At 33.7% G+C, this 27857-nt stretch overlaps 1 protein-coding gene across 1 annotated transcript; it reads right to left on the bottom strand.

The window, feature by feature from the left end:
• Positions 1 to 27857, bottom strand: LOC149793925 (uncharacterized). Its single transcript, XM_089967861.1, has 11 exons — positions 27692 to 27857; positions 22213 to 22322; positions 21373 to 21510; positions 20073 to 20222; positions 15206 to 15312; positions 14687 to 14738; positions 13679 to 13746; positions 12857 to 12923; positions 8801 to 8913; positions 7242 to 7341; positions 1 to 6293 (listed from the first exon to the last, which is right to left on the bottom strand). The coding sequence occupies exons 2-11, from the start codon at positions 22306 to 22308 to the stop codon at positions 6234 to 6236; spliced, it is 951 nt and encodes a 316-aa protein (XP_089823987.1). The 5' UTR covers positions 22309 to 22322; positions 27692 to 27857; the 3' UTR covers positions 1 to 6233.

The following is a 27857-nucleotide window of genomic DNA, read 5'->3' as shown; positions in this document are numbered from 1 at the left end:
TGGGCAGATAATATTTATTTGAAAGCTGTAAGCAGCACAAGTTAGTGAAAAAGACATAAAAGACGTAAAAACAATCGATCAAATATTGATAGAATTTCTTTTTAAGATAGTGAGATATCAGTCTTGCTTCTATAATGTGAACGGTCTGTCACATTTTCTTGACCTACATCTGCCATCTTAATTGATTGAACTATCCGGAAGTGAGTTGCACCAAGATGCCTTCTGGTGTTTTCAAGGGGAGATACTAAGCATGAAACCCCCTATAGCACTAATACACATAGCAAGCACTGAAACTTAGGCGACCTCTAGCAAAGGTCACAAAATTTTCAAGGGAAGGGACTTTGAGCAAGGTGAATAAAACCAGGCTCGGATGATAACACTAGAGAAAAATAAATACCCCATCAAAAATTTAAATTAAAATTTTTGATACAAAATTCTGTTTAAATAGAACATACAACATATCTGAGGGGGAAACAAACAAACATAAAATACTTTTTTAAATATTTTTTTTTTGGGAAATGGTGGGGGGGATCTGTCTGGTGCCCCCCCCCCCAAAAGTAATGTGAACCTTTAAACGTGATAACCGAGATTAAGTTCTGCCATTATGTGTCCAAAACTGACACTACTGCAAAATAATTATTCAAGAAAACCAATACAACCGTTAATAATACTGTGATTAAAAACTTAAAGATTTTAAACTTAAACTTAAAGATTTTAAAAACTACTGGTCATAATATAGGGTTTATATCGTATGAGAAATTATAAATATCTTTAAAACACCATTTGGCATCATTTAAAATACACCATTTAAATAGAACATCTAAAATACAAGCATAATACAATACAAATTAATATAGCTTGTATAAAATTTGAATGCACATTTTTATGCTAGACATATCATTGTAATTACCATATGTATATATTTGATTTGTTCATATTTGCAGTTGAAGACGATGAAGTCTTGTTAGATAAAATAGATACAATGATAAAAAGAAAGAATGGCTTGTTTTAGATGCACCAGAAAAAAGAAAAATTACATTTTGATTCGTGAAAATAAATATCAATATTACTGTAATATGACAAGTAATTATTTTATGCACGTGCGCATAAATACCAGCTTGTCTCTCATAATTGTCATATAGTATGAATCAATAGATATAATATTGTATAGGTCTAGCTATCAGAAATCAAATCTTTAATTGAATAGACTCAAATGTACGTACAACTTCAGATATCCTTAAATGTGTATTTCTGTATATAGTTTTATTCATATTATGTATCTGTTGACTAGTATAGTTACACAAAATAATCATTTTAAATCCATGTGAGTACATGTCTGAGGATACTTGAGTGTGTTATGCTTGTTTAATAAAGTTGTATTATTATTATTACTATTATAAATGCATGGCGCAAATATAAATTCACTGTTCAAGAAAATACGGAGAAAAAATAAAATAAAAACACATTTTCATAATTCTGTTTTCGGTATTATCAAGTACAAATGCAATTTTCCTCTATAATTTTCCCTAACAGGCCTCGGTTTGCCAAGAACTCTTAGGTGCTCGCCATTGGTCTGGTTCCCTCCCTCGTATGCTCCTTGCTTTGCACACTGCTATCCTAAGACTATGTATCAATGAATTTATTTAATACGTCACTTTGTGAGGTTATCAGGGTACCATACATCAGTATATCAATGTTCTAGCATGGTTTAATATTAAGTGATTAAACTTTGATTTCTCCAGATTAGCTATACTCTTGTTATGAATACCCCCCCACTCCCCCGGCATACTCACACAAAATTGATGCTGCTATTAACATCTCCAGAACAGTAATGAAAAGATAGGAACTGTTTGTTTTATATCAAACTAAAAGTACTTCTAAATCACACTATTTACTTGAATGTGTGATCCTGTCCTGATGCTGTGGTGGTAAAGAAAGACCAAAAGCATGTGAGGTTGCAAACAATTTGAAATCTTTCAAGAAATGCAGTCATAATGCACAATGTAAACAATGCAATGCTTTTTGCTACAAAGTAGTCACTTTTCTCAAAGCATAATAACATTCTTAGTTTTTGCACACAAAAAGTTTTCCTTTTTACCATTTTAATAGATAATGTCACATTATGTGATATGTACACAACTTTTGACATAAACCATTTCAGACAAATTCTTAATTAAGGTGTCAGGGCTAGTTTCATAATTGACCCCCAGGGCAAATTTCTTTACTTAAGGCTATGGTGTGATTTGTTCACCTATTATTGTTTACTAATTAAAGATATAGATATATTGGTGATCTAGGTGTTTTGGGCTTGTGTTGTTCTTGATATTGATGTCAGGCATGTACAACTTCAATAGTTAATCTGCAGTATGAAGATAGTAAAATACCAATAGTCAGCTAGGAAGATGAGCTAGCCTCCCATTACATAAAAATGGCTTGGATGACAACTATTTTCAATTGCAACAGCCTGTATAGTACACACTGTTTTGAAAATTATCATCTAGAAAAAGGACTTGTATTTGTACTGTGAAAATCACATGGTGTCCAAAATGACCTTCAGACATGAAAATTGCAGGTATCAATTTGGGGGTGGAGTGCATAAACGTCTTCTGCCATAAACTGCCATTGACTTCTCTAGTCAGGTGGTTAATATTCTTATGCTTTGCTTTAATATAGTTATCCAGAAATATGGACGTTTTTGACCTCACTTGTGTATCTTATTTTGTATGGTATTTTATACTAAGCTGGCAATTTGTTCAGAAAAATCTAGCCCTGTCCCCTTAAGAAAACTGATATTTCTTGTATTGGTGCATTCAATCACATCTATTATACTTTTCTGTTTCTATATTTCAATAGTTTGTATGCATTAGCTTCATTATATTTCCTTTCTTTTTCAATATATCACCGTGTTGTATAAAATGCTCTTTTGGAAGGGAGGTTAACTGTGTTTTGTACCTCAATGTGAGAGCTGTTAACATCATGACACAGTAGCATATTTTGGACTTAATGTACTAAAATATGGGAACATAATGGGAACCATAATGTATTGTCTTGCTCTTTCTGTAGTCATCAAGGTTTGCACCCCTATTTTTATGAATATTTTTCATATTTCACTACAGACACACAAACAATTATATAACATGTCAACATGCATTCTTACATGTAATTTAACTCCACAGGAGCAGACAGACTTCACAGGAATCAAACAAACATACTGCTGTGAATGTTGAATGTCACCAGTGGAATGGTATATGAAATAGTGATGCATATGACATCTTGCTTGCTATATTTGGTGAGAAGAATGAAAGCTTTTGCACTGACATAGTTTCTACCTTCATGACCCCAGCGTGTAGTTAACATGAGATTCTTACCTCACACTTGAGTGATAATAGGAAATGCACCAATGTTATGCATAGATCTTGAAATTTCTATTAAGTAGCAGTTTGATGAATTTGACAATAGACATATAGTTTCTCTTCTAAAAAAAATCTGTTTTTACTGAATGTTAAAAGTACATCAGCATCAGTTGTTTCTATTCTTTTTACAGGTCTCAGTTTGCATGGTAAAATGGTAAAATATTAGGATTAATTGGTTAGTCATGCTGAAAGAAACAATAGCTGGAATCGCATCCAGGTTCTCATTCTTATCTAAGTGCACAAGAGAGTGACTTTGACAGATTTTGTTTATGGTACGTGCTTATTAAAAGCAGTTGAAATGCTACCTTGAACTAAATTTTCCACTGTGAATATTTGTTCTATACCTTATTTTATTATTTACTATGATTTTCTAAACTCCAGAAATCATTAAAGTCAGTTGTAAGTGAATTGGTGTCTCTGACGAAATGTCTCTGTTAAATTGTATTGAGTAATTTATTTGGATGGTCAGTTTCAGAGGATATGTATCAATGAATTTATTTGATATGTCACTTTGAGTTTACAAGTATATCAATATTCCGGCATGGTTTAATGTTAATTGATTAAACCTGGATCTCTCTAGATTAGCTAGACTGTTGTTATGAATATCCCCCACAACACATACTCAAAAAACATTGATGCTGCTATTAGCATCTTCAGAAGAGTAATGCATGGTTAGAAACTGTTTGTACTTGTAAAGCACATTATTTACTTGTGTAATTTATTAAAGTTTGCTAGAAAAGTTTATACAAACATTTCACTTTTCACTAACAACATAGTATTTCTGTCATTCACTCCTAAAACTTGAAACTTCCAAATCTCTTCTTAATATTCAGGAAACATTGTAAAGGAATTTTGATTCTGTCCTGATCCTATGGTGGTAAAGACCAAAATCATGTGAAGTTGCAACCAATTGAATTCTTTCAAGAAATGCAGTCAAAACTCACAATGTAAGCAATGCTTTTTACTCAAAAGTAGTCACTTTTATGAAAAGCATAATACATGTTCTATGTTTAGTTTTGCACACAAAAACATTTCCTTTATACCATTTTACTAGATAATGTCAAAATATGCGAGATGTACACAACTTTTGACATAAACCATTTTCAGTCAAATTGTTAAAGTGGCAGGGGCTTGTTTCTTGATTGGCTGCTATGGCAATTTTCTTAAGGCCATGCTGTGATTTTTTTAGCTATTATTGTTTACTTATTAATGATATAGATATATTGGTGAACTGGGGGTTTCAGGCCCGTGTTGTTCTTGAAACTGATGTCAGGCATATACAACTTCCATAGTTACTCTGCAGTTTGTAGATAGTGAAATACCTACAGTCGGCTAGAAATAGCTAGCATCCCATAGCAGTAAACACGTGGGTTTGGGGCAAGTAGAATATCCCAAACATGGCTTGGATGACAACTATTTTCAATTGCATCAGCCTGTTTAGTACACATTCTGTTGCAGAATTATCGTCTAGGAAAAGGCCTTGTGTTTGCACTATGGGTATCGCATGGTGTAATAATGACCTTAATTTGGACATGAATATTGTAGGTATGGTTTTGGGGTTGGGGTGCATAAACTCCTTCTGCCTGGAATTGCCATTGACTACTCTGGTAAAGTGGATAATATTCTTATGCTTTGTTTTAATATAGGTACGATAAAATATGGACTTTTTTCCACCTCACTTGTGTATTTTATTTTTATGATTTTTTTAAATACTAGGCTGGTGATTGCGGCATAAAATTTGTTCATAAAAACCTAATCCTGCCCCCTTTACAAATCACCATCATGTTCGTCATTTCCTTATGGTATGTTAGAAAGCATGGTAGTAGCTTCCCTTGGGTCAGTGGTTCTTCATGTGATCTTTCCAGATTCTTCTTCCATCAAATATACTGCCCAATATGTTTAGCTTATAAAGTGCATAAAAATGACATCAAACCCCAAAAACGAAAAACATAAATTTTCCCTAAATTGAAGTCTGGACACATGGCGGTATATTAATATAGACAATAGTAACCGAAAGAGGAAGGTTAATTTCTAAACTAAATAGAGTAAACCAAACTTTGATCAAATTACGTCAAGTTCTCTCTGATATTTATAAACGCCATAAGTTCCGGCTGAGTTGATGATGTTTATTAGTGTTTTCATGCTGTTTAATGTCATGCCATAGCGAAATCGTAATTACACAATTTGCAAAACGCAATGTTTCCTCCATTATCAGATGGTTTAATTAACGGATCTAAACATGACAGCATGTTTGTCCTTCCTGTTCTGTTTTCTTTTCTTTCATGGAGAAAATTCTGAATCTTCTGCATTCCTTTTCAATATGATTAGAAGTTGAATATTATGAAAATGAGGTAGAGTGATAGTGGCAATAGCTTTGCGCAATCCAATATGGTGGTTAAAGACTGCTATGGCAGCTTCGATTTCAAATGAACCAATGCGATACCCTGTTCTCAGAATGGAACTGGATGCCTGTTCTAATGAGAAAACTGCAAAGAAATTTTGAATTTATTTTATTTATAAAAATTTTATTTTTAAAAAAAAAACACCTGTATTACGGACCAAAATACGGGCTTTGCAACTGATAAAAAATAAATTAAAACATATTTGACTGTATACAAAACGACAAACTGTAAAAGTATATAAAATCAACCATTAAAATTTAACAATAATGTCTTTGTCCATTACAAACTTGATGTAAATTTCCAAGTTTGACTTCAAGCAGCAATATGTCTTGCAACACGTTTGACTAGCTCCCAGTAAAATAGGAATAAAATATCACAGCTCATGTTAACAAACAATACATAAATCCTGCTAAGGTCTTCATTCCATCCAAGTAGGATCAAAAACAAGTGGAAACAGCTGTCCCTCCATCTTCTCTCCCTTTAAGATGATATCAGAAAAAACATATTAGATATTTTTCCATGATTTATCAATCTATAATCTGCACAGATAAATTCACTATAATGTCATTATTATGTCATATTAATGCACAATTATATTACAATTTTTGCATTAGATGTAATAACACCAAATTTTGAGCACTCAAAGCAATCATGATATATAAATTGCAAAGGAAACAATTTTGGTTGATGTATTATTGCAAAGGAAAGATCTTTAAAAAATTCTTTAAAGTATATATTATGGTTATAAATTAAAATTTTAGTTTGATTCATATGGACATACTCAAGATAAACCAAATTAGCAAGCTGAAGATACAATCTAATAAAATCAAAAATTATTGCATTTAAGAAATTGTAATCCACAAATATGAAGTGGACCAGTATATGTCCTTTCCAGGTTCATATTAGTTATATTTAGAAGTTTTAGAATGCACTGATGGTCATAAAGCACACAAGGGGTGTTTTTAGAAACAAGACTGTGAATGAATTGATGGTCATAGAGCATACAATGGGTGTGTTTAGAACTAGTTTGAAAATGCACTGTGTCATGAAGCACACAAGGGGTGTGTTAAGAACCAGTTTGAAAATGCACTGATGGTCATAATTATAGCACACAAGTGATGTGATTTGTTGGTCTGACCAAAGATATATCCTCCGACCAAGAATTAATCAAACAGAAATATTTACTTATTAAAGGAAATGGATAAGTATAAATAAAAACTGCAACATATCCTTCTTTCGGTCCAAGTATATTGGTAATATCAGTGTAATATTCATACAATCCCATGTCCACCAACTTGTTTTTCTTTACTTAAGCATAAACTTTTGTAACATGCGGGTAGTGTCAAAAAACCAGAACCAGGGTCACCAACACACCTGAATAATATCAAAGTGAAATGTGGTCCTGGTAAAAAAAAAATCAAGTTACCTTTCGAATTTTACATCCTTTTAATATCTCCTCGTTTGTATTAGAAACCACTCCATCTTCAAAGTAATTGACCACAGCCGCTCTGCGTGGACTGTCTGACCTGGACAGATGTTGAAAACTTTGATAATGTTGCTTAAATTAAGTAACTCGTCGGCAAATTCTGATATCGATCCATACCAGGAAATAAGAATATTGTCATTTAAAACTGTCCTGTGATTGACAAAGTAATCTTGGACAAAATGTTGACTTTTGGATTTCTTTATATATTTTTTGTAGTATTATTTCTAGCAAATGACAGAAGTAACACCAAAACCTCCAATATTTTGTATTACTCTACTTCACAACTCTGTACACTCCTTAAATGAAAACAATACTTGCTTTAAATCAATGGGCCATATGTTATCCAATTTTCTTAATTTTTTTCTTCCATGCAAAATATTGCAGGAGAATAATATTTGTAATTTATTAATATTGTAATGTGTTCTTAGTTTTGTTGGTCACTGTGGGGAGCTCTACAGATATTATGTACTGCTGAGAGAGTGGCAGGTGTATGGTGACATTAATTACATTTGCAACATGCAGAGTGAAGAGAATCTTGGTATGCCTTTCATGTACTGTGGATGAAATTTCTTTGGACATTGTGCATGTGTGATTTGGATTTTCAACCTAGCTTTAACATTTTCTATTCATGTCTGCAGTGTGACAGTTTATTGTGATGTCTAGCACTGTAGCATCATGGCGCAGACAAGTAGCATGATGTCCCACCCAGTCACATTATCCTGACACTAGGCCAACCAGTCCTAACACTAACCTCTTAATGCTGAGTGCCAAGTGAGGCAGCTGTTAGTACCATTTCTGTAAGTCTTTGGTATGACTCGACTGGTGATTGAACCCATGACCTCTTGTATCCGAGGCGGACACTTTTGGATATTGTACTTGTGGAAATTGCACGATCTTAGCACACAGTTAACTAAAATAACTGCTCCCTTATGCTAAGAAATCTACCTGAGTTAGTTTAAAGTATACTTAAGTAAATATTTAGCAGTATTAAGATAAGTAAATTGAATTTTGCCAGACTACACTACCAGCTATTGAAAGTGCAATGAATGAATAACCAAATATTTAAAATATAAACAAAAGTTATTGGCTCTTTTATTTTCAATTTACCTCTGAAGTCCAAGAAGTGAAAATGATCAAAGAGAGATAGCAGTTGTTTGATAGATGCACATCTGACGTAAGGTTAAGCTGTAGCTCTATATCTCATATTATGCACATAAATCATACACCAGAATAAAGGAAATTAAAAGTTCTTCGAATAATACCTATAATATACAAGGTCTATTTTTTAAAATAGCCAGTGTAACCAGTGAGGAAAATCAGATATTCTTTTTCTTTAAAAAAAATCTAATGCAAGATGTGAAACATTAGAGAGTCACCCGTGTCATAAAGCTGGTATACTGTCTTATGTATGTGGAGAATATATTTCTGAAACTCTGCTATTTCTTAGCTTTAATCTTTACTTTCATTAGTCTTCAAAAAAAAACTTATTACATGTATACCTGTTGCCATAGGATCCATGGACAACTAATGGATGATGAAAGCTTATCTCCCCTTTCTTAAGGTTGCCACAAACAGGTTTAAACTGGGCCCTTTCCTCTTCTGTCAGGACAGTCTAAAATAAATTAAAAAAGATACCAAAAAAATCAGTTTTCAGCATATTCTCCAACATTTTGAAGTCTCAATGTTCATTATGATTTCTCGTTTTTGTAATGAGGCAAAATGGTAAATCAATAATTTTCCTTACAGCAAAAATTGGTTGTCACAAGTTTTATTGAATTCATATAAAAGTTATCTTCCAGTCTTTGAGTTATTTAAACCAAACCTGTGTTGATGCAAGTAGAAAATGATATCATGTGAATGTAATATTATCATAGTAAAGGTATCCTTACCTAATCATTAATGTGTATGTATGTATGTTTTGTATGTATGTATGTTTTGTACGTATGTATGTATGTATGAGCTCTAACCAGTAACTCAGTACAAGTATGGCCATATGGTGCCAATTAAAATCAAGAAAATAAATGTTAAAAATGCCTGCACAAAAATGTCGTAAGATAAATCCTTACAGCAGTATAAAATATAAAAGGTAAAGCTAGTTAAATTCTGTAAAAGCTATAAAAATCCTAAAATTACCTGGCCAAATTTGTTACATAAACTGCAAATAGATCTTTCAATGTGAAACAACTTCACGAAGTTTCCTCACTGATTTCACATCCAGTTATGGGTATAGATAACTGAGGAATGATGGAATGCAGAAGTGGCAACAGGTAGAATGCAGAGATATGTGTGGAATGGAAAGTGGAACCGTGGGTAAAATGCAGATTAAAAAATTTGGAATGGATATTTTTCAACATAGTTGTAAAAAAAAGAAAAACTTTATGATACATTATGATACAAAACATAAAAAGTGTTATAATCACAAATTTAATAATGATAATTTTTTTACATTTTATTAAATGTTCAAGCTAAACATGAATGCTATTAATCATGTTGCTATTTGCATACATTGCAAATGTAACAGACATCATAACTTTTTCTTGATTTCCTAGCTGGTGGTGATGCTACATCACATATGTAACGTACATCATCAAGTACCTCATGCCTTGAGAATGTTAATCGTTCAGGTAGAATGTTAAGTTCATCTAGGATCGACAATGCAATTATTGGCCTTGAGGGTTTAGTCATAATACCAACTTCATCTCGGATTGTTATGATGATCGGATCATTGTCACCAATAGCTATGATGTCAATATCACATACTATTGGTTGTTCCCTTCCTTTCATTTATTGTGTCACAGCTGCGTTAGGTTAACAGGACCTTGATTGATTTCTTCTTGGATACATATAGCCATACATGTAGCAATTATATGGTAACATTGAGAATTTATAGGGCAGAAACTGCTAACTGTACAAAATGAGCGAACAACCTAAGGTTTGTTAGTGCCACTGACAGCAAAACAGCCAATTATTCTATTAAAACACTTCAACCATCTGTACGTTTGTGTAATTTCTTCATTGAGAAAGATTTACTATGTTGGTTGGTTCCTGATTGTAGTCGATAATGGTGTCATGCAAACTAATATAAAAAAAATTATAATGGATCTATTCATATGCTTTGATTTGTCATGTATGATGGAATACATGTACATCATTTCAAATTATCTGATTGATTATTCTGATGAATTGTTGCTAAATTTTATTGTCAAATTGCTTTAGACCGCAATTTTTTAATATATATAATTTTATATATATATATATATATATATATATATATATATATATATATATATATATATATATATATATATATATACAGTAGTCCCCCTCTTAAATGTCCCCCCTAACCAGCAGCCTCCTGCTCCTTGCGTCCAGAATCCTTTGGCACCGACAAGTTTGTGTTCAAAAGTACCCCTCGTGAAAGTCCACCTGACCTGACTAATGTGACCAGCATATTAGTGCAATAATAAAAAATATACCCCTCACAAGCGGCCGCATTTTATTTTAATATATATCCAGAACCAGTATTTTATTCATAACGTGTGTTAAGTAATCCGATTTGTCTCCCGATATCAGGCTTTTGTTATTGAAAGAAGTGTTGACTAAAGTACATGTACCACTAAGGTTAATATTATATCATTTACCCTAACCAGAAGCCACATTTATTCCATAAAGCCGAGAAAGACTCAAATTTTAAGCCATACAAAAGGGAAAGTACATGTAATCCAATTAGCCGTACAGCTGTGTTATCATAAGATGTCCAGTTTAGTCACTGATAATTGTTAAGATTACAATTATTGAACAGTAGTATCAGCTGAGAAGTGGCAGTATCGATGTACAATACACAAGTCAGCAGGAAAATGCTTTGATAGCCTTTATGGCTTCCCTTAGTAAGATGTTGAGCTTGCTGACTTTGATAATTAGTGGCTATTACTGCTGATAAAAATTGTCAAAATTACATATCCTAACAGCCGTGAGGTCAAATCTGCGTGACGTTACTGGTACATATCACAACCGTTTTGGCTTCTCTCACTTAGTGTAAAAAAATGTATAAAAACAATAGGGTACCAGACTGCGACTAACAAATCACACGGCAGTTTGTTTAGATGCATACAAAAATTGTTTTATCAGTATTGTAGTTGGCAAAATGAATAACTTACTGCAAAAAGATCAAAATGTCATCGAGGAAAAGAAACATTCTCAGTTTAGAAGAGAAAGTGAAATTAATTCAACTGACCAAGAGGTGTGGGTGGGGGCGAGGAGCCTTGCAGAAAATTAATGTCGGAAAGACTCAGATAACAATATCCTGAAAGATAACGAAACAATTCTGCAGAAGTGGGAAGGTGAAATGGCCAGAGAAAGGAAGATTGTTTGAGCCAGGAGATGTTTGTTTCCTGATTTGATTGACAAGAGAAAGCAACAATTTTGTCAGTTGAATTGGGATATAACGACTTTATCACAAGTAACGGATGGTTGCACAGATTTCAAGTGTGACACAATATTAAGTGTTCTGTCCTTAGTGAAGAATCAGCTGATGTTAATAATGAAGATTGGAACAAAAGACTAAATGATATATCCATGGGATAAGACAGCAAGGATATTTTTAATTGTGATGAGACTGGATTGGTTTTTAGACTGTTACCAACAAAGTGACAAAATGATGTGATCTGCAACATAATTATAAAGACAGTTTTAATACCAATGGTTATTCATAATATTCTTTTGAAAATGATGAAACAGTTTGTTTTACATTTATTTCACAACATGCATGTGATTTTGTAATGAAAATATTAAATGTTTTAGAATTAAATGTACTTGTGACTTTCTTCATATGTATTTACTATTCGCATGTCATCCCTCTCTAGAAATGCCACCCTCATTATAAGACCACTTCCCTGCTGCAATAGGGGTGGCCTTACATGAGAGGGACTACTGTATGTATATATATATATATATATATATATATATATATATATATATATATATATATATATATATATATTCATTCCAGTTTTTCCTCATTCTACCCATTACCAATTCTGCTTTTTATCTATGGAAATGGAATCAGAAAGGATGAAACTTGGTCTTTTAGAAGTTTCAGTGCAGTTCAAAGATTTGAGTATGGCTTTGGTATAACTTGTAACATTATCAAGTAAAAGGCTCCTGATGTTGTCATTGAGTACAAAAAGGAATGTCTTGTTGTCTTTTCTTTCCTTCTTTATCACATAGAAATAAAACATGATTGTAACATTTCTTGCTGATTGTGTTTATGGTAGGAACTGTAAAAGTATTTTTATTGGATAAGGGGAACAGAGGCACCAATTTTTGGCAATAATATGCCCCACAGAACCAGTAGACTTCTTTTTTATCAGTACATAGGGGCAAGGAAATGCTACGAAATACAGAAATACCAATTTTCAGCATAATCTATTTTAGAGACTTGGCATACTGTGTGGGGGAATAGATTTATACCAACCCACTGAGTATGGATGTTGCCATCTCATTATAGTCAGCATTTACACTTAATCTGGTTCACAAGGTAAAATTTAAATGCAAACCTTTATTGTGTCCATGTTTTCAAAATCAAGTTCTGTATCAAGAAGTGGACCTCCATCTCTATTCCATCTACAACAATGAAAATAGCAAATATTTTTTGTAAGTAAATAAAGATAACCTAAAAATCTTGTTGAGACTAAATTAACAACTTTGGTTGAATCGAGAAATATTTGAATCAATTTCAAAATGAATTTCTATGCACTCTATCAAAATTTCGTCTTTGCCTAAAACCCAGCAATTTTCTACTCCTAAAGAGTTACAATGCTTTGTGATTACAAATGTTTCACAATTATGACAAACCTCCAAGGGGTTATTACATATTTTTGCATGAAAATTATGCACTGAAATATTAAAAAAATCCACGTGAGTGTGATACAGGTCAATTGCATGCATGCAAAAGAAGGAAAACTTTCAGACAATAAAGCACAGTCACTGATGTTATGTGCAAGTTTTTTTTTTCACTTTGAACAGTGAAAGTCCACAGGCTTATAAATGCACCATAGCTTACTGTGTGCCAGACAATGAATACATAATCGAAGCAAAACACACTAATATCTGACGTGTGCTTTAACTGATTCATTACACACCAACTGGAATGATGTATTCCATCTTTTATATTAATCTCCTGGGTACAACAGAGGAGAGGGTCAATGGATTACTTTGCAGTCTGGATGTTGAGAGATCATCAAAATTTCTAACTTCTGTTCAGGACACCCCCTAAAAGATAATATCTAATACATTTAGATGAGATTTGTAACAGAAAATCTTACAAGTATGACATTACATATTTATTATAATTGCATAAAATTTGCTAGCAAATGTACCTGTGAGAACCAGGAATATAATAGAGGGCTCCGTTCTCTTCTGTTTGATTGTCTAGTGCAACATGGACCTGAAAACCAATATTAAACAGCTTGTATTATTTCATGATTACTGAGAGAGGTATCTTTTGTTTGTATCTATAATTGTGTCATTATTTGTTAGTATGTAAAGTCATAGCATCATAGTTGTGGTATGATGCATACTTACTGAGAAGTGTTTCAAATAAAGTGTTTGATGTAACAGTCATAGACCCTTTTTGATAAATACTAAGTTTTGTAAATCAGTGAATCCATCCCAAGAAGTCTGCAGTCCATGATAGCTAGTTTTCAGTCCATGATAGCTAGTTTGCAGTCCATGATAGCTTAGTCAATAATTATATGATACTCAGGCAACTATGCCCAGGTGGCCATAATGAAGAATATACATTTACAAGAAAATTATTGAGATGTTGAAAAAAATATTTGTAGACTACATTTTTAGCAACCTTAAAGTGTAAAGTATATATTTATAAACTGTTGCAGTAAAGACAATATTTCATATAAGCTTTACAAACATTGAGCTATTTCTGAGAGCTTCAGTATTCTGTTTTCCTTCTTTGTTTTAAAACTGTATTCCTTTGTACATCATTCTAAATAATGAGTGAAAATTGACTCCCGTTATGTTCAAACTGTACTTTTGCAGAAGACAGAACTCAATAAATCCACTTGCTTACTGCATGATGGCATGGGTTTAATTTCATTGTACGCATACACAATTTCTTTTTTTTTCTTCCTGTATGTCTCCTTTTATGTTGCATAGCTTCTGAGTGATTGTTAACGAAAATACTTGCATAATGATTGTATAAATATAATAAGAGAAGGTATCATTTCTGATTTTACAGTTGAGCGTTCATAGAGTTTAATGTAAAAGCTATTCAGAACAAAGTAAGGAAAATAATGATCTTACAAATGTAAAGTTGACTTTAAGAAATAATTAAGGATTGCTTTGTTTAAATATTTAGAAAGACATACTATTAAGTGCATTATGGGTGTTGTTTTGGTCCACAGTGAGTAATCCTGGTGCCTGAAAAAGAGCCAGAAAGGAACAAATCAATTACAGACATCAACAATTTTCTACTCTGCACAATTTAAACTTACTGTAGCCTATTGTAATGTAATGTGCTAATACTGTAATGCATAATGCCAAAACCCTCCATTTCAGCAGTTTGCATTATTTTCTAAATGATGGCAAGTTGTAGACTGATTCTGGACATGACAAATATAGTTTTATATCTCTTCTTTGAGATTCTTCCTACAAGGGTGCAAACACATCCTTCTGAATCAATCCAGCCAAAGTAAAATATTCAGCTCATACCTGAAATTATGGCAGAAAAAAGCACTGGCCCAAAAATAAATTGTGATAAACTGAATGGATTGTGTTGCGATATTATAACACTTTTATTCCAAAGACAATTTTATACATAACCAATGACAATGGCAAAAACTAAATGTTTTTTTTATTTTGTGAGAAAAAGAGAAAATGAAATATACCATGCAACAACTTTGTCATTTTTTGGTGGCTTTGCAAATAGTTGATCATGCCAAAAGCGAACTTTCTTCATGTTTTGATCGGAATTAATCAGCTGTGATGTTGGCACCTGCAATAGAAATGAATGTTCTTTAATGGTATTTGCTATTTATACAACAAACCACAGGAGTCTAATATTTTATCAATAAAGTACGGCAAAATCTGACAACATGAAATCACCATATCGGTAATATAAATGAACACTTATATTACCGATAAGGTGATTTCATATTGTCAGATATCACCGTACATTAATGATTAAATGTCAGACTCCTGTGCAACAAACCTATCAATAATCAAGGTTACTATACAGCCATGTTGTCCAATTCTGCGCGTCTGGTAATTCTGCATGATACATCATTTCTGTAAACATTGGATAATGTGCTCTTTTGGGTCAAAAATCCATTTTGTATCCAAAAAAGAACAATCGTACATTAATTAAGAAAAGTGATATTCATAAAGTGTACAAAAATATCCAAAACTTAGACTCGAAATGCACATAAAAATGTGATTTCTAAATGGCAATGTGAAGACCCACTCCATGACCTTCTTAAACCTGTAACCCAGAAAATTTGATTTACTTATGTATCTTTTAGAATAATACAAATAAAACATTATATAAAAGATGGAAATGTGTACCATAAAACAAAACTGTATTTTAATCCAAGTTTCCAATTTTGCAAGTTGTCCCACACGTACAAAATCGTCTGCTACCCAAAGTAGCTGCGGCTAGAACATAAATTATCAACAAATTCCTCGGCATAGTCTGTTTCTAAATTCTGTAGTAATTTTTCCCCATCAACAAGACATCCTATTCATTGTTGTTTCTTTTCCATGTAATAGCTTATTTTTCATAAAATGTTGAACTTTACTAACTTTTTTACAAGATTAGTTAGTTTGCTTAATACCTCTTGCCATTTATTGGCATTTTTATGTTGAATTTTGTAAAACTGGCTATAAACCTGACCTAGTTACTCAACTGAACTGCTGACAGAAACAGTCCAAAGTAATATATTTCATTTCTGTGGCCCAAATGGATAAACATGACATCTTTTCAAAGCTATGCGCAGAATAGGCCGACATATCGCGAGTCAGGAAAACAAGGAGGTGGTATCCTCCATGTCAAAAATTAATATTATTTTGAACAGAATATTCTGGTGACCATTGTATCTTTTCAAATGGTAAGCATTGCTGTATTTTATTTTGGTCAATCGCTCGAATTCCATGTGCGTTTTGCTTCAATATTGGAAACGAAAACCATTAGGTGCGCAGAAACGCCAGACAGCAGTGTAGCGTCTACTGATGCTCAAAACAACTGTTTATGTGTCTACAATTTTGCATTTAACGAAATCCACAGAGAATTATTATTGTATTGAGAATTATTGCATGAATTCTGAGCAGCTGATAACCTACGAATAAATAAATCATACACTTTATGTTGGCAAGTCTCAAAGTATGCCGATAAATCAGCCCCATACCTAGGCTATAATAATTTTCAATTACTGGTGGTTTATGGTCTGATATTGCCTATTCATTAAAACCTGCAAAAATCTGCTGCCACTCTTGTCTGCACACATCGGTGTATATTGTATACATTTGGTGATAAGTAAATGCTATTTTCCTATGTTTGGCGACTTGCAAGTTTATGTGGAATAATAAAACCGTCTTTCCAGTGGCCATTTTGAATTTTGTGCTAGATATAGCTGTTACCAAATACTGGTAAGTGTATAAACTGTACGCATTGTGTTCCGGAAAGATTTGTAGACAGCATTTTAATAAACATGCGATTACACACCTGTATATCTTCCATCATGAACTAAGATGGGGGGGGAGGGCTGATTTATAGGGCTAAGATCACGGCGTTTTTAAATTAAAAACTCACAATCATTATAAAGATACAACAAATGTACTATAAAAGTGATATGAATGGAGTGGGACAACATGAAATCACCTTATCAATAATATACATGTTCACCAGTGTATTTAAATATGTTTAGTACTTCCTGTCATGTTTACCCCGACCCAGAGTAGCCCCAGTTTGAAACATGTATAATCAAAGTAATTCTGACAAGCCATTGTTTGATGTTAAACATTGCCGCAGGCTACCACTAATCCATTACGTAAGATTGCCATGGCTAGAAGTGGAGAGCCGGACCTAGGAGTTGCGAAGCCGCCAGATAGCCAATTATCACCTAGTTGTGGAAACGTTTGTCCAGATCAAAATAAGTTGCCTGAAGAAGTGGGAGTGTCTTAACTTCTTTTCCCTGCAGACAGACAGACAGGTTGAACTGGCCACTAAGACGATTGGACAGGGTCACAGCGCCACCCAATCGGAATCGAGATAGGGGAGAGACCTTGATTTGGGTAGAATGATATCTCCGCGTCTCCCGGCAAGAATTAGTTCGCTAAGAGAAATTACCCAGAGGAGGTTAGCTTAACTCCGAATAGCCATTCGTTACTGGTGGGAAAATCTTAGAACAGGAAATTCTAAGTACAGAAAGCTTCAAATAAGGTCAGTGAGCTAGTTGTTCGGTCTTTGAGGAATGCGACTGCATTTTAATTGTAGGTCATATGTATACTTTATTATTACTAGAATCATAGTACGAAGAATTACTTTGTTTTGTTAATATGTTTGCATATTTTGAAGAAATGAGTTGATATTTGTAAAGAATTATATAGCTTGCTAGCCATCGTAAGAGTTAATATTGTAATTCACTATGTGGGTATTTTATAGTAGATTAACACATGTGTTCATGTGTTTATAAATTTTGCCATTGTTGAATATTTGTGTAATGTACAGACATGCGTCTGATTGTTGTCAGATTGTAGTACACTGAGATTAAATATATATGTGTATATACTGACGTGACGCAATGTATTGATGTCTGTATGACAATTCGCTGATACTGTATTATTACGCCATTGTTTACCCTGCAAGAAGTGTGTGGGAAATTCGATGTGTACGCATGTGTGACAGAAACCGTGATAACCTTATCTGATGATTAATTGTTGATCTAGTGTGAGGTGAGATTCGATAAAGCAGATGTTAACACCTTGTGGTTTTTCACAGGACGCTTTGAGGGACAGACCAGTTACAGTTTGGTCCCATAGTCTCATTAGAGAGACGGAGGAAAGGAGAAGAAAGGAAAGAAGTCAGGAGAAGTTGAAGTCTGGGAGCGAAATTGGAGGAGGAGATAGCAGAGAGGGAAACGGAGTCGAAGGAGGTCTTAGAGGAACGGAAAGAAGGAAGGAATTAGCGGGAAAGAAAGAGATGAGTAGATGCAAGGACAGGAGGAAAATCGAACTCACACTGTAAATCACGGGATGAATTAGGCTGTCACTTGGTCAAGGGAAAGATGGGTGATTGAAAGTTATCGTTTTTAAATTATCGAATTTATTAAATTGTTATTGATTGAATTTCATCTTCATTTTCTCTATAATTTAGCCATCGGCATTGCTGACTGGGGGCTCAGAGCTGTAAATCTACCTCGTCACTAATTTAACTTTTTAACCTCACGAGCCAGGGTGGAACTTTCATCATAATTTAATTAAAATATATTGGAAGAACACCACCCCACTGCGTGCAAACATCACACTTCCTATAAGCTGTAATTATGTGAGCATAGCCATTTGTAAATAAGTATGCGTATATAACCGTTTGTATATCTTTATGTGTTCATAATTGTTTGTAAATCTGCACATGAGTGCACGTTATTGTTAAATAGTCATGTAAAGTTATTAAGAAGCAGAAACTCAAAGGTTACTCTGCTCCTTCCACAGGTCTCTGATTTTTATATATAGAAGAAACCCATGAAAATAGGTCACACAGACCAAATATTTATGAAAAGCCAAATCATTATCAAAGATGTAATAATGTTGCTACTTTACATGGCACAATAAACATATTTTTTAAAGATGATTTTGGACATTTATTTAAATAGTAACAATAACATGTGACTAAAGTCATTTTGACTTAATTGGTATGCGCAATTCACATTTAATCTACTCTGTACCCAACATCCATGGACACTAAAGATCTGTTCTAAACTATATTTACACCTGGAGGGGTGGGATGGGGTGGGTGGACCGTGTGAATCCATTCCATTACGAATAACAAAGAATAGATAAACTTGCCATATTTTTAAATTCCTATAAAAGCTATTCTTGCAGCAACGAAACTTGAGAAAACAATGACCAATAATTCATCGAATTTTGCGAGTTTCTTCTTCACTTGGATCTGACACCTGATTGAGTCGTATAAGTCTAAACTATGCGCGAGTTATTTGCATTGCAAACTAGACATCGGTTATATCAGTGGCGTCACTGGGGGGGGGTGCGTGGGGTGCGGACCGCACCGGGTGACTGTACCATCAGAGGGGGTGACACCCAAATGACTGTCTATAGAAGTTTCGACTTTTGTGCAGGAAGGGGGTCCATGGGGGTGACACCATGAGTTACTGTACATGACTGTCTATAAAATTTTAGAATTTTTGTGCAGGAAGGAGGTCCATGGGGGTGACATCATGAGTTACCGCACTGGGTGACACCAACCCTAGTGACGCCACTGGGTTATATGTCTATGTTTAACGTTCCATGAACATTCGCTGATATGTAGAGAAGGCTAAATTGTATGCAAACTTCAGACAATGTTATGTTTCGAGTGAAATTCCACAACAATTTGAACCGAAAGAATTCCACATAGTTTATGCGACTTTGTCCCAATAATCAATTAATAAACATTAAAAATCACAAAAATCTTTTTAAAGTGTATGTTTATAGTTTAAAACAATCAATATAGTATATTTTTGCTATCGTTTTGAAATAACATACCAGAAATTGTGGGTGGAATACCAAGTCATGGAACAGCTGTGTTAGCCTCCATTGTCCTTGGCAATGTAGAAAAACGTTGTTAGATTGGCCACTTTTCTTCGTGTGATGCTTGTACAACATATCAATACCTGGATGCCTGTCTGAATCATCCTGTCATAGAAAATCTTGCATAAATAATCTGCTGAAAACGTTAAATACAGAAACAAACATCCACTGTCTTTATGCGTGTTTGTTTGTCTCAGTGGGTGGATGATAGTTTTGGCATCGATTAAATTTTGTGTTGGCTGGATAACAACAGAAATATTCTTACAACCAGATAATTTTTCTCATCAAGTAGAGAACTTACTTTTGCTGATTATACGAGACACGTGAACAGAGAATGTGAAAATATATTTCTTGAGAGCGGATTTCTTTAATATACAAACCAACACTAAAATGTACAAGCCTTCTCCGAAAGAAGGTTGGTGTTGTGATAGACAATTAAGAATTGATTTTCTCTTGTTTAGAGAATGCTCTGCGTTGGATTTGTGCCAAGAACATCTGCCAGTGAGCTGGAAGGTGCAGATTAGAAAAGTGTAATTTGTCTTGTAACATAACTCAGTTGTACAAGACGTCAGGAAAATGTCTTGTTTAATGCAATTGTGTACAGACAGCATGCATACATGTCTGAGGAGGCTTAAAGATTTTTTGTTTTACAATGTCAAATAGGAATATTAAAACGTTTATTAAAATTTTCCATACATGGAGTCGTATGTACCTTCCCCCCGTATTGTCAGCCATACCATCTTTTCTGCCTCAGACTGTCTCTGTGCATGTACTTTCATTATTAGGATTATTATTATTAATTTTATTATTATTATTATTATTATTATTATTTATTTATTTATTTATTTATTTTTAGACGCTTTCACTTTTTCTTGCATTGATGATGTCACTTCATGCTATTCTGTAGGTAGGCGATATGCAAGAATTACATTGCTTTAGTTATGATGTTTGCTCCACCTAGTTTGCCACAAAGTAAAAAACAGCGACACTACAGATAAGGGGACATTACTTCTACGACTCTGCTTTCTATCTTCAGACCTTAGCTGATAGGTCTGGTGACTGTCAATTTATTTTGTACTACGTATGACATCAAATACATTGAAATGTGCCATTTCACAAGACTTAATCCTAATTATCTTTTACCTCTTGAGAACTAAAGAAATAAACAAACATAATCTTTTCCAAAGATGAAAGAGTGTATGCACTATATTTGTATTTACTACTTCTAGCCTTAATTATTGCAACACATACATACCATGAGGCGTTTAACATCCTCATTGATTCGGTCACACTGGTCATGAGTGAGGACTGGGATGTTTAGGAGGTATCCATCATTCCAATACTGCTCTATCTGCTGATCAGTCAGCTTGAACTTTGTCCAATTCTTTCCATCCTGGCATTGAAAAAATAAAGCACTAAAATTATGTTTACTTTGTTCTCGTAAAGTAAAAATACGTATATAACCTTGACCTCATGACCTTTTATAAGTAAATTTAACAAAATGGTTCCAGGTCTAAAAGGAGGAAAGAACTATCTAGACTTCACCTAATTGGTTGATAAAAGTAGCGATTATGTTAATATCATAGGTCACCAGAACATGACCCCTAAGCGGTCAACTGTCAGATCTTCACGTTCAACAGTGGATATCTGATTTTAATCAGATTGATGAAGCAATAAAACAGTACATATATATATATATATATATATATATATATATATATATATATATATATATATATGGATGCATTTGATAAGCATATATAATTAGAAGAGTTTTGCTGCAAATGTCCATTGGAGGTTGCAAAGTTCACCCATATACGATTCAAGATTCTTACCCATGGCAAATGTGATATTCTGCTTGCATATAACTCAGGAATATATAACAACCCATGTAGGTGGATATCTACATAAGCTTTATATATATATATATATATATATATATATATATATATATATATATATATATATATATATATATACATGATGCTTAAATATATATATTAGAACCCACCAACCAACATGATATCAGATTTACAACATAGACGATTTGCCTAAGATATTGGTGATATTTACAGCTACTGTCCACACGACTTACTGTGATAGGTTTAAACAAATAGTCCTCTATTGGGTAGTGGACAGTGCTGAAGTCTGGTACACCTGGCAAGAATTCCTCTGGTGCTGGTATTGACATGATGGATCGTAAAACTTGAAAATAAAATTAGCTTATTATTTTCGATATGCTGAGACCATAATACGATATATATGAAAAAAGAAAGAAATAAAGGTGATTGCATAACTCAAAATATAGACTGATGATTCACCTTTAAAATTGGCGGTCCATGTCAATTCAGTCAATTAATGAAGTTTTGGTATTCATTTTGTCATTATTAAGCTACAGCTAGCTATAAGTCCAAACAAAAGAGTTTAACATGATGCTAAAAACGCTGGCCTAAGTGGTTAGAGCGTTCTCTTCGGATGCAGGAGGTCTTATGTTCAAACCCTGGCAGAGTAATGACAGAGACTTATAAAAATAGTAATAACAGCTTCCTCACTTGGCTCTCAGCGTTAAGAGCTTAATGTTAGGATGGGTTGGCTTATTGTTAGGAAAATGTGACTGATGTTGCATGTCTTAGGCATGATGCCATGTGCTCGGCACATGACACACTGTAGACTGAGATATTTTAAAGCTACGTTAAAAATTCAAATCACACACACACACACACACACACACACACACACACACAGCATTATAAAGACTACACAGCATTTATACAGCGTATACAACAATAATGCTGACTATATAACTTTTATACAATTGTTGCAAAATTTATACAGACTATACATTATCCACACTATACAAAACTTAAATAGACTATACATTATCCACACTATACAAAACTTAAATAGACTATACACATTATCCACACTATACAAACCTTAAACAGACTATACATTATACACACTACATTATACACACTATACAAACCTTAAATAGACTATACACATTATCCACACTATACAAAACTTAAACAGACTATACATTATCCACACTATACAAAACTTAAATAGACTATACATTATACACACTATACAATACTTAAATAGACTATACATTATACACACTATACAAAACTTAAATAGACTATACATTATACACACTACATTATCCACACTATACAAAACTTAAATAGACTGTACACATTATCCACACTATACTAAACTTAAACAGACTATACATCATACACACTACATTATACACACTATACAACATTTGTACAGACTATACAATACAAAATATATACGATATAAATAGATTGCAACAGAACAGATGATGTGTATCGACGATCATTCAAGAGCATAACCTCGCATTAATGAATATGGATTGCATGATAAATTGGCAAAATTCGGTTCATTAAAGTCAATGCCTTTTGACCTCGATCAATCTTGCATACAGGGAACCGTATACGATAAAAAGTATCGCACAATTTAATGATATTTGAGAAATTACATAAATTGCACTCAAATCGCCACAATGGGACAGTAATGTCTGAATATTTAAGGAAATGCGTGTTTTGAAACTTTATCCCGGGTATTTGGTTTGGAGATTCTACTCGTCGTGTTTACCTTTATGTTCTGACCTACTGAGAACAAAATAACATAATTAATCCATACATCGATCACGTTATCAACAGAATAGAATGAATTACCATACTATACATTACAAAGAAGGTCATTCAACCACTGCCATACTTTATCAACTTGTATCGTCTAGCAAAACATATAACAAATGAATGTTGATAAATTGAGTGTGAAAAAAAAAATAATCGTGTAAGACTCGTACACGCCTTAAGCTGTAAAAGTGTACATCAGCATATTTATAAAGGCCACCCATAAGAAGAAGAAAAAATCTTTTGTGTGGTATTCCTAGATGTTTTGCATGCATATTAAAGGTACAAACTGATAACGTTGTTTTTGCATTGTGATATATGATAATCTGATAGATATATAGTTACATGCCCATTTGTAAGAAAGGCCAAGGGAAACAATAACAATACATAAGAGTGAGTGTTTCACCTAAGTGAAAAATAAATCTCGGTTATATTGAAACTTTATATTTTTGTCGAACGTTTATATGTCAAAATGTCATTACAGGCACGACTACGCATTGATTTAATGTCCTTAACATCTGCGGATGCGGGAGGTCGTGGGTTCGATCCCAGACCGAGTCATACCAGAGACTTAAAAAATGGTACTAACAGCTGCCTCGCTTGGCGTTCAGCATTAAGAGGATAGTGTTAGGACTGGTCGGCCTGGTGTCAGGATAATGTGACTGGGTGGGACATCATGCTACATGTCTGCGGCACGATGCCCCATTGTAAAACTGCCACACTGCAGACATCGTAGCGATATGACTGAAAAATTGTTAAAGCTACGTTAAAAAAAGTCAAAATCACAAATCACATCCTTAACATCTGGGGCATGTGTGTCAAACTCATTAGCTATGGCGGGCCAAATTTGGTATAAATGTACTTCTCTCGTGTCATATGTATGTATGGCCCTACGCATGATGCACTACGACAAACAAACATACCAATTCGGCACTAAAAAACTAAGGAAACCGCAAAATCGGATGCCCTAGATGTCCTTAACGAACCGAGTAATCAGCTAGGATTCCTGTCCTAGATGTCCTTAACGAACCGTGTAATCGGCTAGGACTCCGGTCTCTTGCTAAATAAAGTATAAATAACATTCAATCTCTAAAAACATCAATTAATAAATAACTTAAAGAGGTAATATCTAAAAACTTATATATAACATAACGTAGGAAACACACCCTAAACACCTCGATTAGTAATACCATAATAATCTTGAAAATCTCTCTTCATACATGATATCTACTAAGAACCTCTATAAACAGCATAGAACATCCCCCCTCCTTTTAGAACATTTTGAAGAGAAAAAAAACAAAAAAACTCGAAAAAAAAAATCTCGAAAAAAAAAAATCTCGAAAAAAAAAATCTCGAAAAAAAAAAAAAGGCAAATGCAACAAGAAACCAGCGATGTAAAGCAAGCAAGACCGTTCCCGAGCTCTCCTTCCCACTAATGACAGCCAACCATTCAACTGTAGGGACCTTTATGGACCCACAGATTGAGGCCAAACTATCAGGGTTCCTTGAATCCATAAAAGCCTGGGGGAGGTGGCACCATCCCCTTCCCCAGGAACAACTAGCAGGCTGCGGTGCAGTCAGAAAAAAGTGGCACATGCACAATTGTGCGAACGCTACTATAATTAAACTCAACAACAACAAAGAGACCTGGTCTGCGGACTTGACTAACGAGTCTGGCGGTCCGTATGTTTGACACTCCGATATAGGATCTGACAGGTTGCTTTATATATATATATATATATATATATATATATATATATATATATATATATATATATATAGTAAGAAATGTTCAGTTATCATCTTAACTCATGATTCAACACAACTTGTGTACATTACTGAGAAAGGAGATTTCCTAACACTAAACACAAATTTTGTCCTTAAAAGAATGCTGAATGCCTCCAGTATTTATGTTTGTCTGTTGTGTCCTTTTGTTTTTGCTAACTTGATATAAAACACATTATCCGCAATACGATAACTATGACCCTGTAAGTGATATTCATGGTCGGACATATTTTATTACATTTTACGTGACTCAGATCGTGCCCTAGGAAGGTTGCACTGGGCTATTTCGAAAGTAGATGCCGGTTTTCGAGAAAATAAAACGCACTAGTTTCTTTTCCGAAATTGTACAAAGCCGCCCCACTGTTGATATACACTTTGTTGATTCACTATCACTGATGTTGCATTCCTGAGTAAGCCTGTTTGGCTAGCTGTTTAGTTCAAATTGTACATGCAAAAGGATCATGAACGATCGACAGAAAGTTTTTAAATTTTATTTTTGACAGTGATTTATATGTATTGCGTAAATCAAACATAAGATCCGATGTAAGGTGTGTTAGAGAGATTTAATAGTCATCTAAGTCAATAACGCATTTAACTGGAAAAAATCGGGATTGATTGGCATACAATCGGCATTCTATGGAGGATGCATTTATCAGCCTCAATCATAACTGAATTACCAAAGAGGAGAGTATAATACCTCTAATAGATTTAACCTCTGTGTCTTCTTCGACTTTTCTGTAATATGTCATGCGAAAATGACCTTATATCATTTTAAGGCATGTGATGAATATGACAGAAAAGGTCTGACAGTTTTGATGATACTTTTGTGAAATCATATTCTAAAAAATGATCGTTGACCTTTTATTTCAAGGGTCACCGGGTTCCCATTTAGAACCCATTATGAATGTGTGGAATCTGTTACTAACTCTTCATACAGTGGGCACGTTACACAACATGTGTTCTAGACACATAACCCAATTAGACAAAACTATTTCGAAAGGGAATGCTAATTTTAGTTTTCGAGGAAATCAAGTCAACGGTTTCATTTTCGAAACTATTAATGTAAAGTCGCAACACTGTTATGAATTTTCTTTGTTCACTGTCGTCAATGCTTCATTTCATTACTAAGCTACATTTGCAAAAGACGCACACACGATCGGGGGAAAAGTACTTAAATTGTATTTGTGCCAGTCATTCAAACATAATTTAACATCAGATACAAAAAGGTATGTTACAGAGCTTTAATGGTCATTACCATTGAAACCTCAAGTTACTGAAAATTATAATCATTTTGTCATGGAATGGAATCTGCGTTCTTCTCAAGATACATGGCTCATTCTTTGATGTGGCGGAAGTATTTAATTATTTCAAACGAATCTAACATAGATTTTAGCATGACAACATACTATCTATAACAGCTTTAAAGGTGTCATCTTCAGTAATTTTTCAGTTACGCTATTGTGAAAACTTACCTTACTTGCATTTTATAACATGTATTCAAAATTCCCATTCATGAAAATGATCTAAAAGGCTTCTGCAACCTTTTGTCAACTTGTCTGAGGAAAGTTTTAGCAGACTTTTTATTTCAATGCTCTCCCAATACACATTTAGAAGCCCCGTATCCCTATAAAGACGGTACTGTTGTTGAAAATGTTTTGAACAGAGAATACATCTTTTGCAATCAATAAAACACTTTTGTATAATTATTCATGTGAAAATTATTGTGTAATTTGGCAAATGTACCGGACAGCTTGAATAAGTCTAAACCATTTCGAATGCAGAAGGCATATTATTTATATATCTAAAATACTAGAGTGACCAGTTGATGCCCAAATGTAATCAGATCCATTCCTTCAAAAGGTTATGAAAAACATTTTCAGCAATGAACTCAAGGGAGATGTATGTTAAATCTACCAAGAATCAACATATTACACATAAATCATGAAAATTAGGACTCAAGAGTAATACAATTAAGATAAGTAATTTTTACGTCTAATATACTGTAACCTTAAGAGACAAACGCTAAGTAAACGCAAAGTAATTAAAACGATTAATTATGACCGCTTAAGTAACACCATGCATAAAATTCAGTGTCACAATAGAACTTGACAAACATCGTACCTGTACAACAAAGTGCGCTACTCTGTACTCCTCGTCTTCAATTTGCTATCTATCAAGCAACAGTAGATGAAGGTACTCGAAAGTAGGAAGTATTGAAACGAGCTTAGCCTGTATCGACAGGGATAATACTAAAATTTTCTCCTGCAATCCTATCTATATATGTATA

This window comes from Sinohyriopsis cumingii, chromosome 8, assembly GCF_028554795.1.
Source record: "Sinohyriopsis cumingii isolate HCF-2022 chromosome 8, ASM2855479v2, whole genome shotgun sequence".
Classification (NCBI taxonomy): Eukaryota; Metazoa; Mollusca; class Bivalvia; order Unionida; family Unionidae; genus Sinohyriopsis; species Sinohyriopsis cumingii.
The sequence above is the reverse complement of the archived record's forward strand: the minus strand, read 5'-3'. Positions and strand labels throughout refer to the sequence as shown.